This window comes from Hemitrygon akajei, chromosome 11, assembly GCF_048418815.1.
Source record: "Hemitrygon akajei chromosome 11, sHemAka1.3, whole genome shotgun sequence".
In the NCBI taxonomy this organism is placed as follows: domain Eukaryota; kingdom Metazoa; phylum Chordata; class Chondrichthyes; order Myliobatiformes; family Dasyatidae; genus Hemitrygon; species Hemitrygon akajei.
Genome location: NC_133134.1, coordinates 136,581,280 through 136,595,875, shown reverse-complemented (window position 1 = coordinate 136,595,875; position 14,596 = coordinate 136,581,280). Strand labels below are relative to the sequence as shown.

The 14,596-nt window shown below is 40.8% G+C and overlaps 1 protein-coding gene across 6 annotated transcripts in view; it reads left to right on the top strand.

Annotated features, from left to right (window-relative positions):
* LOC140736047 (extracellular sulfatase Sulf-2-like) overlaps window positions 1-14,596 on the top strand; it is a 321,216-nt gene that overhangs the window by 247,489 nt on the left and 59,131 nt on the right. For all 6 annotated transcript variants that reach the window (XM_073061757.1, XM_073061759.1, XM_073061754.1 and 3 more), the window contains 3 exons: window positions 250-400; window positions 4,900-5,075; window positions 14,421-14,549. In XM_073061757.1, coding sequence (XP_072917858.1) covers window positions 250-400; window positions 4,900-5,075; window positions 14,421-14,549 — 456 coding nt within the window. The remainder of the gene's footprint in view (window positions 1-249; window positions 401-4,899; window positions 5,076-14,420; window positions 14,550-14,596) is intronic.

The window sequence follows — 14,596 nt, the reverse complement described above, 5'->3', positions numbered from 1 at the left end:
TGAACCTGGACTAGGTTGTCAGAGGCTATTTACTGCACATGCCACTGGGAGCATTTATTAGATTGTGAGAGCTTAATCCCACTAGCACCCCCGGCAATAACAACGTTATGATTTGTGTATAGAGAATGGAAAAATAAATTTATGTGTGGAATTGAGTGTGTAGGAATCAAGGCAAAGAGATTTTTAATGTCTATATATCTAATCTTTGAAATGTATGTGATTAATATATTTTTATAATCACACCTGCAGCACTCCGAGCTATAATTATGCTCCTAATCCAGACAAACATTGGATCATGAGGTACACTGGCCCAATGAAACCCATTCACATGGAATTTACTAACATGCTACAGAGGAAGAGACTGCAGACCTTGTTGTCAGTGGATGAATCAATTGAAAGGGTAAGTTGCACGTACCATTAGAAATGCCTTCATGCCAAAATAAACAACTTTTGCTATCTGAAAAAGAATCAATTGAATTTCTGGTGCAAAACAAAAAGACTCTGCATTGTGCAGGGACCAACCATTTAAGATAAAACACATTAGTGAGGGCCAGCTCAAGGTAAGAACAGGCTTGGTGGGAGGGCGAGTAGCAAGCATGGTAAATAAAAAAAGCCATTATGATCTTTAATATACATACAATGTATGTTATGCTTTTATATACACTGCTTACTGAGCGCACCCTTCTGTCCTACCATTATGACTTTGATTTACAATTTCTAATGACAGCAAAAATAACACCAAAGGGCAGCTGTGAAATAATACTTCCATAAGCAAATTCAGAATCCTTTTGCCTCAAACTAAAACACCAGGAAATCGTTCACAGATTGAGATAAAACAAATTGCTGTCAAAACCTTTGACTGTTTTTAAAGCTGAAAATCCATATTTAACACTAGGTAGCCAGTGTGTTTTTCCCAGGATTGAAATGTGCAATACCAGAGGGCATGAATTTAAGGAGAAAGAGGGGAAGTTCGAAGGAGATGTGTGGGACAAGATTTTTTTATACTGAGACCAGTGGATGCCGGGAATGCGCTGCCTGAAATGGTGATAGAAGCATTTAATAAGATCTTAGAGAGGCACATGAATATGCAGGAAAATGATGGTATAGACATAGTATAGGTAGAAGGAATTAGTTGAGATTTGATTACTAATTTAATCAGTTCAGTATATCATTGTGGGCAGAAGGACTTTTCCTTGTGCGGTAGTGTGCTATGAGAAATTTTATAGTAGACCATTTTGAATTATTGCATATAGATCTCCCAAGTGATTATGGTAAACTTATTTTACTCTGACTACAAGCACTATTTTAAATAAAAGACAGGAAGATATTAGGTTAATTTGATGGAAATGCTTGAAACTCACCGGCTTACAAATTCTATTGCATAGCAAATATTTGTGCACACTTAGAACCAGAATGAAGCTTAATATTACTGACATATGTCATGAAATATGTTGTTTTGCAGCAGCAGTACATTGTAGTACATAAATTAAAAACTATATATTACAATAAGAAATATGTATATTTATAATTAAGTGAGCAGTGCAGAAAAAGCAGAAGAAAAAGAGGTATTGTACATGGGTTCATTGTCCATTCAAGAATCTGAAGGCAGTCGGGAAGAAACTGTTCCTGAAACATTGAGGCACGTTCAGGCTGCTGTACCTCCTACCTGATGGTGGCAATGAGAAGAGGGGTGATGGGGTCCTTAATGATGGATGCCGCCTTTTTGAGGCATTGCTTTTTGAACATGTCCTCAGTGCCCATGATGGAGTTGGCTGAGTTTGCAACTTGTTCCAATCCTGTGCAGTGGTCCATCCATACCAGATGGTGATGCAACCAATTAGCATGCGCTTCACTGTACATCTGTAGAAATTTGTAAGGTTTGCTGGGTGGAATATCAGCATAGTGTCTGAAATCATTAGGATAGTCACTGGGGCTAGAAGAGGTATACTCCTGGTTACTACAGGAACCAAGGGAAGAGGTTGCTGAGCCATTGATGAAGATATTTGCATCTTCCCTGGCCAGAAGATTGGTACCAGAGGATTGGAGGATGAAAAGCATTGTTCTGTTGTTCAAGAAAGGGATAATCTTGGAAATTATAGACCAGTGAGTCTTAAATCAGTGCTAGGCCAAATATTAGAGAGGATTCTTAGAGACTGGATTTACAAATGTTTAAGAAGTATAGACTTATCAGGGATAGCTATCATGGATTTGTGAACTGCAGGTCATGCCTCACGAGATTAATGTAGTTTTATGAGGAGGTGAAAAAACAAATTGATGAAATTAGATTGTTGGGTGTGATGGATATTTATTTCAGTAAGACATTTGACAAGGTCTCCTACAGTTACCTCATTCAGAAAGTCATGAGGCATGTGAAATGTGGGGACATTGCTGCATTGATTTAGAATTGGCTTGCCCACAGAAGGCAGAGGGTGGTAATAGCTGGAGCATATTCTGCCCGAAGGTCAGCGTCTGGTGGTATACCCGAGCGATCTCTTCTGGGATCCTGCTCTTTGTGATTTTTATAAATGAGGAAATAAAAGAGCGGGTTAGTTAGATGACATGAACATTGGAGGTGTGGATAGTGTAGAAGGCTATCATAGGTTACAACAAGATGCAGAGTTGGGCAGAGAATTGGTCCCCACCAAAGGATCTCGGCCTGAAACGTCAACTGTAGTTCTCTCCATAGATGCTGCCTGACCTGCTGAGTTCCTCCAGCACTTTGTGAGTGTTGAAGAGAAGTGGGAGATGGAGTCCAATCTGGAAAGGTGTGAAGTTTTACATTTTGGAAGACTGAACTTGAAATCAGAGTACAAGATCAATGGCAGGTTTCTTAGCAGTTTAGGGGAACAGAGGGACCTTGTGGTCAAGTCCATAGGTCCCTCACAGCTGCTGTACAAGTTGATAGGGTGCTTAAGAAGGTGCATGGTGTTGGCCTTCATCTATCAGGTGACTGAGTTAAAGAGCCACACGGTTGTGTTGCAGGTCTATAAAACTCTGGTTACATCACACATGGAATACCGTGTTCAGTGCCAGTTGAATCATTACAGGAAGGATGTGGAAGCTTTCGAGAGGATGCAGAGGAGATTTACCAGGACGCTGCCTGGATTAGTGCATAAGTCTTGTGAGGAAAGGCTAAGTGAGCTAGGGCTTTTCTCTTTGGAGCAACGGAAGGTGAGACGAGATTGGATAGAGACGTGTAATATTATGAAAAGCTTTGATAGAACGGGCAGCCAGCATCATTTCCCAGGGCAGCAATAGCCAATACCAGAGGACATCTGTTTAATATGAGTGGAGGAGAGCGTAAGGTTGTCAGAGGCAGTTTCTTATGAATCAGAATCAGGTTTATTATCACCGGCATGTGACGTGAAATTTGTTAACTTAGCAGCAGCAGTTCAATGCAATACATAATCTAGCAGAGACAGAAAAAATAGTAATAATAAATAAAATATAGCATAATAATAAATAAGTGAATTACACATATTGAATAGATTATTAAAAAATGTGCAAAAACAGAAGTACAGGTGGTGGGTGCCTGGAATGCACTACTGAGTTGTGCTAGAATTTGTTACGATAGGATCATTTAAAAGTCTCTTAGATAGGCACGTGGATGTAACAAAAATGAGAGTTATGGGCTGTGTAGGAGGGAAGGGTTTGATTAATCATATAGTATGTTTGTATAGGTTGGCACAACCTCGTGGCCAGAGAACCTATACTGTGCTGTACAGTTCTTTCTTCAGTGTTGAGTATGATCCATATTTTCTGTGGCTGTAATGTTACTAATGAACACCTCAGCAGATGTAACGAAATTCAAACAGAGTGTCATTTCCCATACGGCCCAAACACTGAACAAGCCGTCAAAACAGAAGCAGACGCGGGCCTACGTCAGGGTTACTAAGCAAGGCTTCCCTATACTGGACAAGGCTGTGGGGTTTAGTCCACAAAGAAATACCCCTACAATTCATTGCCTTTCCAGGCATTGAATTATTTCAAGGCCGTCCTCTCACTTACAGTAATTGTTGTAAATAGTCAATCCTGAATTTGCATAAAAGCTGATTGCTGCTGTGTTAGGGATACCTTGAACAAGTGCATATATGCGCAGTTTATCACTAAGGTCCGATAAAATTATAACTTCTTTTGTTTTCCAAATGTTTCATTAACTAAACAGAAGTTCCCTGACTTTGATTGAGTATATTTTGCAATTTAATGAATATGATACCTAAGTTGTTCAGATGAAAATCTTACTTACCCTGTGTGTGCAACAGACCAGTAGAATAATCACTTTGAGATTTTTTTTTGATCTGCCAGAAACATGTTGCGGCTTTTTCCATGACACACAAGGTTTTTCACTTCACCATAATCCTTAGCAAGAAAATGAAAACGTTTTAAAGTACTTTTATTTAGTTCTATGATTCTAATCCAGACAAAGACCTTAAAATGCAAGATCTATTCATCTAACGTTGCATGGCACTGCAATGTACTTTTAACATCAAGTCACTGATCTTACAGTCAGATATTACTGGGGTCATGCAAGTATAGAAAGGTGAATTATATGAATTATTCAGGACTATTCGTAGGCTTCTGCAGAGAATCATTCCAGATCAGCTATGATAGAGCCCTAATATAAAGCAAATCTTCCACATCAATGCAAATCAGAATAGAGAACTTACTCACCCAGAGCTTACGTCAGTGATGCCAACCACCCTCAATATTATCATGATTGCCTTTGCTTCATTCCCAGTGCCAGCCCAAAAATTAGCATCACATAAGTTTCGGAATGGTTTTATTTGATCAGTAATCAATAATGTGTGATCTGTCATTGTCAGCAGAACCTAGAAATGCTGAAGAGTTTAAATGATGCATTATTACTTTCACCAACAATGCATTTAATTGTTGTTTCAGCTCTACAATATGCTCGTTGAATTGGGTGAAGTGGACAACACCTACATCATTTACACAGCAGACCATGGCTACCACATTGGGCAGTTTGGCCTTGTGAAAGGAAAATCTATGCCGTATGAGTTTGACATCCGAGTGCCATTTTTCATGCGGGGACCAAATGTGGAACCAGGATCAATGTAAGATCTCATTTTATAGTTGGAACTATATATTATTCAGAAGCTGTTTTAGATATGTGATCGACACTGACAGAAGTTCCATTGTGTGTGTTCTATACAGTAAGGTATCATGCTGTTCTCTGCAAACTCCCAGTAAGAAAGTGGTGGTTTGCACGTGTGGATACAGCATGAGACCAAAGGTCAGTCCTGTATTTCTGATCGTTTAGGCACATCCTGAAGATCTCATCACACAACGTAAGAAGTAGAACATGGAAAATAAGTTAATATTGCCATAATACAAACTTATTTTTCATTTACTTTAGCATTGATGTGTTTTCCTCGGTGCACTAGAGCAACTCATAATTGGACAAGTGACCTACATTAATGCTGCTGTTGGGTTTACGTGATCTGGAAGGAAGTTATTCATGCTAGAATACATTTGCTTGCAACAGCAGTTAAAGAGGGAAATGTTTAATTGTCATACAGTTTGGAGCAGTGACTTTCCACAATCTTTATCACCAGTTCTCCTATCGTTTACCAGCATGAAGCCTTTGCTTTTGTGTCACATGATGCAAAATGAATACTTTAATTATTATTTAAAATTGATTGAATGTGTTTACATTGAATTGTAATGGTTCAAGTTGAAGTTTATTATCAAATGACTGTACCTATATACAACCAAATGAAACAATGTTCCTTTAGACCGCAGTGCAGCCACAAAGCTTATATCACACGCGGCACATAGACCACCAGTGTGTCTGTACACAAATACACATATATAAAATAAAAGTATGGACACAGGAGTTGGCTTTGACTTTGCAGCGAGAGAGAGAGAAAGCAATGTGCATGCGCAGTCAACAGATCAATATGTAGTCCTCCTAAGGGGGATTCATTGCTCTAAAAGAAATAGATCCATACATTACACTTCCTTCCCCTTTAGATTAATGCAACATGAAACTATATGTGTACAAAACATTCAGTTCCCCTTTCATAAACCCAAATGTAAAATAAACATGCTTTCACAATAACAGGCTATCACCAGCTTCACAGTTCTAAAGATTCAGTCTTTTGGGTGGCGCTCTGCTTCTTTCAGGATAGCACCTCTGGACCTGTGGCACGGTATCAGGTTTAGCAGGTGTCTTGTCTATGATAACATTCTTGTCACAACTCTGGACCTGTGAAGTGACATTGGGGTTTGGTTGGTGTCTTTTTTAAGGCAATGTTCCCACTTTCCAGTGTCACATTGCTGTCAGTGACATCATCACTGAGAGGCAAGTCCAATGACTGTAATGCATCCATCTTGTTGGATACATTCGACTCAGGTGTGTTTTTCAGTTGAGCATCCAGTAGTTGGTCTACATGACATCTCCATGTCTGATCTCCAACATCTACCATGTACATCAGTGGTCCAGTTCTTGTGGCTGTCCTACTGGGTGTCCACTTGTCTTCTTGGTAATCATGTGCTAGGACTTCTTGTCCAATCTCGAGGTTCCTTGCTGCTTCACCTGGCAACCAGTTGAACAGTTTATTCTGTACTTCCCTCCATATATCTGGTTTCGGGAAGTCTGTGTGAGATCTCAGATTTCTGTTCATCAACAGCATTACAGGTATTTGATTTGCTGTCACATGAACAGAGTACTGATACAAAAAAAGGAAGTTGTCCACTTTGTATTGTAGAGAAATGTTCTCCTTGTTCCACTTTAAAGGACTTCTGGAAGGTTTGGATAAATCTTTCAACCAACCCATTCATTGCTGGGTGCTGAGGAGGTGAATTGAAGTGTCTGATCCTATTTATCTTCATGAACAGTCGGAATTCTTATGATGTGTACTGTGGTCCATTGTCATTCACAATTTGTTCTGGTAGGTCATTTCTTGCAAAGATAGTCCTCAGAGCGAAGACGGTCTTTACTGAGGTGGTTGACTTCATTGGTATAACCTTAGGCCACTTCAAATGAGCATCACACAGCAATCAGAAACATTGAATGGCCCAGCAAAGTCAATATGCACTCTTTGCCATGGTGATGACGGCCACTCCCACAGGTGTAACGTTGCCTATATGGGCGCATTTTGAAATTTTCGGCATTCCCCAAATAGCTTTTAGCTAAATTTTCAATCTGTTTATCTATTCCCAGCCACCACACATAGATCCGGGTGAGACTCTTCATTTTGACTGTACCAGGGTGTCCTTCATGCAGATTTTCTAACACACTAATGTGCAGATTAGGGGGAACCACAACATGAGATCCACACATCAGCATTCTTTGACAAACTGACAGTTGGTCTTGCCTTGCTGAGAACTCTGGAAACAGGGTTACCATGAGCTAGCCCACTCTTGCATTTTGATTTCATAAGAGTGGGCTCTTAGGAATAGTGCCCAACATTGTAACCCGGTAGCAGTCATCACTGGAATGCCCTGCCTGGGATTGAAAACGGACACAAGGAGCTAACGATTTGTCACCAGTGTAAAATTTTGTCTGCGGACGTAGTGGTGGGAATTCTTTATTCCCCATACTAGACTAAGGGCCTCTCAGTCAATCTGTGGAAGGCTGCGTTCTGTGCTCGTCAGTGATCTCAAAGCAAAACCAATCAGACGTTCAGATTTATCTTTCATAATGTGTGACAAAACGGCTCCATTGCCGTAAGAGGATGCAACGCACACCAGTCTGATGGGCAGCGAAGAGTCATAATGGGTGAGCAGCTCATCTGATGTTATTAGTCTCTTTGTTTCCTTGAATGGTTTTTCACATCTTTCTGACCATTCCCACTTTGCTGCTGTCTGTAACAATTCAATGGGTGATGCACTGTTCAATGGTTGGGGGAAATCGGTGGTAGTAGTTTACCAGGCCCAAGTATGTCCTCAGTTGTGACATATTTTCAGGTTTCGGTGCCTGTAGCACTGCTTCAATCTTCTCTTGTGACTTATGTAAGCCATGCTTGTCAATGACATGTTCACAATATGAGATTTCATTCTTGAAAACTCACAGTTCTTTCTCTTTGCGCACAGGCCACATTCATTCAGACTGGCAAGCACTTTACCAAGGTTCTGGAGGTGCTCTTCATCATTCTTGCCAGTCACAATGTTGTCATCAGGGTAATTGTGTTCCTGGGATATCTTGGGTTCTTGGTCCATTGCTCTTTGCAAAGTTGCCAGAGCTGATGTGATGCCAAAGACGAGACGATTATACTGGAACAGTCCCTTGTGAATGTTGATTGTGCGAATCTTCCTGCTTGACTCCTCAGTCTCCATTTGCAGATAGGCTTGTAACAAGTTAGTCATTGAAAACCTCTCCCTGTTTGCCAAAGATGCAAAAATGTCTTCTGTGTGTGGCAAGGGATACTGCACAGTATGCAACACCGTCTTGAAATCTCTACATATGCGAACAGTTCCAGCCTTCCTTTTCTGATCACTGGGACAATGGGGGTGGCCCAATCACTGTACTCAACCTTAGAGAGAATTCCAGATGCTTCCAAGCTCTGCAGTTCAGCATCCACTTTAGGACGTAGGGCATAAGGCACTGGATGTGCTTTGTGGAACCTTGATGTTGCTGCTCCATTTAATTCTATTCTGGCCTTCATGTGCAATTCCATTCTCAAACACCTTCTCATTAGCATTAAGCAGCTGTGCCAGTCCCTGGTTAGTGCTACCATCTGGGAACCATTGCCTGTTGATGCCACACTGAGAGCTTTGATTGAGTGCCAGTCTAGTTGGATTTTTCTCAACCATTCATATCCAAAAAGTGCTGGCCCTCAACCTTTCAATAAATAAAGCTCCAACTATTGTATTTGGCCTCCAGACATTACATTTACTCCTAGTTTGCTTTTGTGAGACACCTTTTCACTTGTATAAGTCTTTAGCTTCATTGAGGTCTTCTCTAATGGTATCTTAGAAAACAGTTTGTTATAGTCAGCCTTTGAAATCATAGACAAGGCTGACCCTGTATCCAGCTCCATTTTCAGTTTTACACCGGACACATGTATTGTGATCTAAATAATTGTATGACCTGCTTCAGTAATACTGTGCAGTTGCAGACATGACTTTTCACTCAGTTGTGCTTTTTAATCTGCCTTGCACATTCTCTCTACGTGACCTTGTTTTGTGACACTTACTGTAAACTTTTTCTTTGAACCAACAGTCATTTGCATCATGGGAGTATTTGCCACATCAATAACATCTTGGGCTTTTTGCACCATTCATGTTCATTTTGTGCATTTCACGTTCTAGCCTCCTTTTTTGTAGTTCTGCTGCATCCTTTGTTGCAGTCTCTAATGATATTGCAATGGTCTAGGCCCGTTCTAAGATCAGGTCTCTTTCGAATAATAACCTTTTTTGAGTGCTTTGACTATACATGCCTATCTTGTATTGCATCAGAAAGTCCATCTCTAAAGTCACAGTACTGGTAAAGTTTGTGCAGTTCTGCAATGTATTCAGGAATGTTTTCATCTTTTGACTGGTTCCTTTTGTAAAGCTAAATCTCTCAGTTATTGCCAACAGTTTAAGGCTCAAGTGATTTTGTATTATTATAACAATTTCATCAAATGTCTTGGTTGCTGACTTTGCAGGAGTTATTAGGTTGTGTAAGAGATTGTATATCCTTGCACCCATTAAGCTAAGAATTATAGGGGTTTTCTTTTGACCCTTCACGTTGTTTATGTTACAATACAGTTTAACCCTCTCAATATACATTTCCCAGCCTTCAGTATTACTATCAAATTCATCGACTTTCCCGACTGAAGCCATCGCCGTGTTACTTTCCCTTTAAATTCAGCACATCTTTCACTGTTACTCACAGGTCCTTTGGCTTTCTCGTGCTGTTTAACTCTCGCTGTTTTGTCCCATAACTGTGGGTGCAGTTTATGATATTTTCTGACATTCAGCTTCGTTCTTGTCGCCGATTTCTTGTGTCTGTGCACGACTACATATATATTAAATAAAAGCACGGACATGGTAGATGGCTCTACTGGTGTATTTGCATTGCAGTGAGAGAGCACGAACAACGCAAATGCATAGACAACAGTGCATGTGCAACCTACAGATTAATACGTAACACTAAGGGGGTGGAGGCCATTGCTCTAAAAGAAATAGACTCATAGATTACAATTACCATAAAATAATAAAATATAACTCAAAAAGCAGCACAGGTAAACTGTAAACAGTAAGCAGTACAGTAAACAACAAACAGCTCACTATTCTTGTGACAAGACCTCAAAGTTGGCAGGGTATTCATTAGTCTCACAGCCTGTGGGAAGAAGCTGTTACCCAGTCTAGCAGTCCAAGTCCTGATGCTCCTGTACCTCCTTCTTCATGGCAGTGGATCACATAGATTGAAGGATGGATAGTGATGGATCCTCGACAATATTTTGGGCCCTTTGTCTGTAACTCTCACAGTAAATTTCACAAGTAGGATCCAATCATCCTCTTGATATTTTTTATTGTCCTCTGATGTCTTGCAGCTTCCATACCACACCGTGTTGCAGCCACATAGAGCACTCTCGATGCTGCTCCTGTTAAAATGGGGAGGGGGAGCATTGCACGCCTCAGTCTCCTCAGAAAGTACAGACGCTCCTGTGCTTTCTTGACTACTGAAGAGGTGTTATGGATCCAGGTTATCTCATCCATTATGTACACATCAAGGAACTTCGTGCTCTTCACTCTCTCCACGGCAGAGCCATTGATGTGCAATGGAGAGTGGTCAGAAATCCACAATCACCTCTTTTGCCTTGCCCAGATTGAGACTCGGGTTGTTATTCTTGCACGATTAACAAGTCTCTCTACCTCCTCTCTGTATGCCAGCTCATCATTGTTGCTACTGAGGCCAAACACTGTTACATCATCAGTGAAAATGAACTTGATGATGCAGTTTGAGCAGAACCTGCCAGTGCAGTCATGAGTCAGCAGCATGAACAGCCATTGGCTGAGCACACAGCTCTGGTGAGCATCAGTACTCAGCGTGATGGAGCTTGAGATGTTGCTGCCATTTGCAACTGACTGGGGTCTTTACATCAAGGAGTCCAGGATCCAGTTACAGAGAGAGGTGTTGAGTCCCAACCAGAACTGTTTACCCACCAGCTTCTGACAGATGATCATGTTAAATGATGAGCTGAAGTCAATGAACAACATCCTGGCGTATGAGCTATCATTTCCTGGGTAGAGCAGGACAGAATGGAGGGTCAGAGCTGTGGCATCATCAGTGGATTGGTTTGAGAAGTAAGCAAGCTAGAAAGGGTCCAATGTAGCTGGAAGGTGGGATTTATACAATCCAATACCAGATGCTCAAAGCGCTTCATGCTTGTTGAAGTTAGTGCCACTAGGTGGTAATCGGTTAGACTGGTTACAATTGCTCTCTTGAGCACTGGAGTGATCGTGGCTGCCTTGAAGCCTACAGTAACGAAGATCTGCTTCAGAGAGATATTAGATACTTCTATTAACTGGGCCACACAGTCCTTAAGCACATTGCCTGGTATGTTGATCGCACCCCCCCCCCCCCCACAGTTTTGTGTGGGTTTACCTTGGCTAGGATCCTCCTCTCCTCTGCTGTGACCAGACAGCGTGCCTGTTCCTTAGGAGGAGAGGGAGTGTTCCTCAATGTCACTTCATTCAGTGAATCCAATCGTGCATAGAAGGCATTCAGCCTATCAGGTAGGGAGGCACCATTGTTGTTGACGCGCAGGGTGGACTTGTAATCTGTTATAGTTTGTATAGCTTTCCACATGCTCCGTGTGTCCCTGATGCATAAAGGCATCTGTGAATTTTCTGTGCATACTCACACTCTTGCTGACCTTCGAGTTGTCCTGTTCGGCAATCTGAAGGCAGTGCCCCGATCCCTAAGCAGTGCACGAGCCTCTGCAGTCAGCCATGGCTTCTGGTTTGCCCTGGCAGTGCAACGTTTAAACATGGGAATATCCTCAATGCACTTTCCAGTCACCAATCCTGCATATTCCTCAATGTTGATGTGATGATCAGAGGTAGCCACCTCCCTGAATAAGCTCCAGTCCGTGCTTTTGACACAGTCCTGCAGTGCTAAGGTGACACCTTCTGGCCAGGTTCTGATCTCCCTGTGAACTGGTTTGACTCGGTTATCAATGGCTTCTATGCAAGGATTAGCAAAATGGATACATGGTCTGAGTATCCGGGATGAGGCCTTGGAGGCTCCACGAATGTTGGCATTAGCATACATAAATTGTAAATTCTATAATTACAGTACTTTTAAATGTAAATTGCAAGCATAATCAACTTTTCTCTTGCTCTTACGCTTCAGGAAGACTGAAGTTGCAACTCATAAAATATTGAAGTTTTTAGTTGCAAATACTGCAGTCATAGAATATGAAATGGACATTTTCTCTGCCTTTAGCTTGGGAAATTAGTAATTTATTTTCTTAAAGCTTTCTTAGTTGCTTCTGTTTACGATTAAGATTTAAATTATGCCTCATTAATGTAATTTGCGATTCCTTACTTTGAACAAACCAGGAACAGGGAACTGTGAAACTAAATTTGGAAAGTTACTCAATAGATGAAATGAGGATTAGGCGTTGCCTTCATTTGTGAATTCTAGCAGAACGTTCTTCTCAGATTAAAAAGATTGTACAAGAATCTAAGTTAATAGCAATTTGATCAAAGTCACATGCATGATTCAGAGAATGGTAGTTTTATGTAACTTCACTACCATAGATCCTAAGGAAAAGTAAATTATGGCTGGTGAATAAAGGATGTTAAGGTTGATTATAATGACTTTAATTTGTTTTAGTGGCATTATGATCCTCCCCAGAGGTTCAGCAAATGATTGACATGAATCACAAAGGTTCCAGTTTTGCTTTCAATCAGTTGATATTGTAAAACGTGATAAAATTGTATCAGATTTTCCTGTGTTAGGGAGAGGAAGTAAGTTTCTGCTCTGGAGTGACCCTGAATTTAAGCTAGCATACCCAAATATCATAAAGACCAACACACAAACTGCTGAAGGAACTCAGCAAGACAGGCAGCATCTGTGGAAATGATTAAGCAATCGACATTTCAGGCTGAGACCCTTCTTCAGGACTGGAAAGAAAAGGGGAATATGGCAGAATAAGAAGGTTGTGGGTGGAGAAAGAGGATAGCTAGAAGGTGATAGGTGAAGCCTATGATGAATGGCTGGAGAGGAAGGAATCTGATAGGAGAGTAGAAATCATACCCAAGGTCATATTCTGCTTGGCAGAGCCAAGTGATCTACTGATGCACCCAGTCTGAAATCTATGCAGCAAAAAACGCTGTGTAGAGAGTATTTGCACAAGCAGGTTTCAAACGATACATATGAAAAAGAGTGCAAACTGCGGAGCTATATAGCGGAGCATTATCCTGATACCCAGTTATTCATTGGTCATTGATCATGCTGTTCATGAACTGAGTTACACAAAGAATTACATTGATAAAATATAAGTGACACTGACTGATATGTGAATGTTACAGTGTTCCTAAGAAGAATTAAAAATAAATAATAAATTGAAGAGAGATTTTCGCCTCAAACCTTTTTCTACATGATTAATTGGATGTAATTATGGGAGATGGGTGCATGCTAAGTTTTGAGAGTGATACAGAATACAGCCATTTCCCCACAGCTTCAGTGACCAGGGTTTGATCCCAACCTCCTGGATTGTCTGCATGGCATTTGTAAGTTGTCCATGTGAGAGAGTTTCTTCTGAGTGCTTGGGTTTCCTTCCACATCCTTAAAGGGGCAGCACAGTAGTGAAGTAGTTAGCACAATGCTTTACAGTATCAGTGACCCATGTTCATTTCCTGCTGCTGTCTGTAAGGAGTTCGTATGTTCTTCTCATGACCATGTGGGTTTCCTCCGGGTGCTCCGGTTTCCTCCCACAGTCCAAAGATGTTCTGGTTGGTAGGGTAATTGCTCATTGTAAGTTGTCCCGTGATTAGGCTAGGGTTAATTCAGGGGTTGATGGGCTGTGTGGGTCAAAGAGACAGAAGGAAATGTATGTCAATAAATAGATAGATAGATAGATAAATGGGCTGGTAAGTTAATCGACTACTGTAAATTGTCCCTATGTTGTGAGTGAGTGATAGAATCTGGAATGTAGGAAGAATAAAATAGGATTAGTGTAAATGGGTGCCTGATGGAAGCACGAACTCGAGGGACAAAGGACATGTGTCTATGTTGCATAACTCTGTAATTGTCCAGCCTTACTGTGGCTTAAAATGAGGGGACTGCAGATTACAAAATTTAGAAATGTTTTAAGAAACACATGCTTAGTTAATCCTATGACTGCTAACAACAACTTTGGTCAGTAAAGCAGTTATTCAGCATTTTCTGTTTGTAGACTGCAAGAATCAGTGTAGATCCTATTTAAATCAGCTTCTTTTTTGTTATTTATTCTCAGCATTCCTCAAATCGTTTTAAACATAGACCTCGCACCGACAATTTTAGATATTGCAGGTCTAGATATTCCAGCTGACATGGATGGCAAATCCATTCTGAAACTCTTAGACACTGAGAAACCTGTCAACAGGTAAGAGTGCCCTGTTTTACTGATGCTAAATACATCAAATTTGTGTA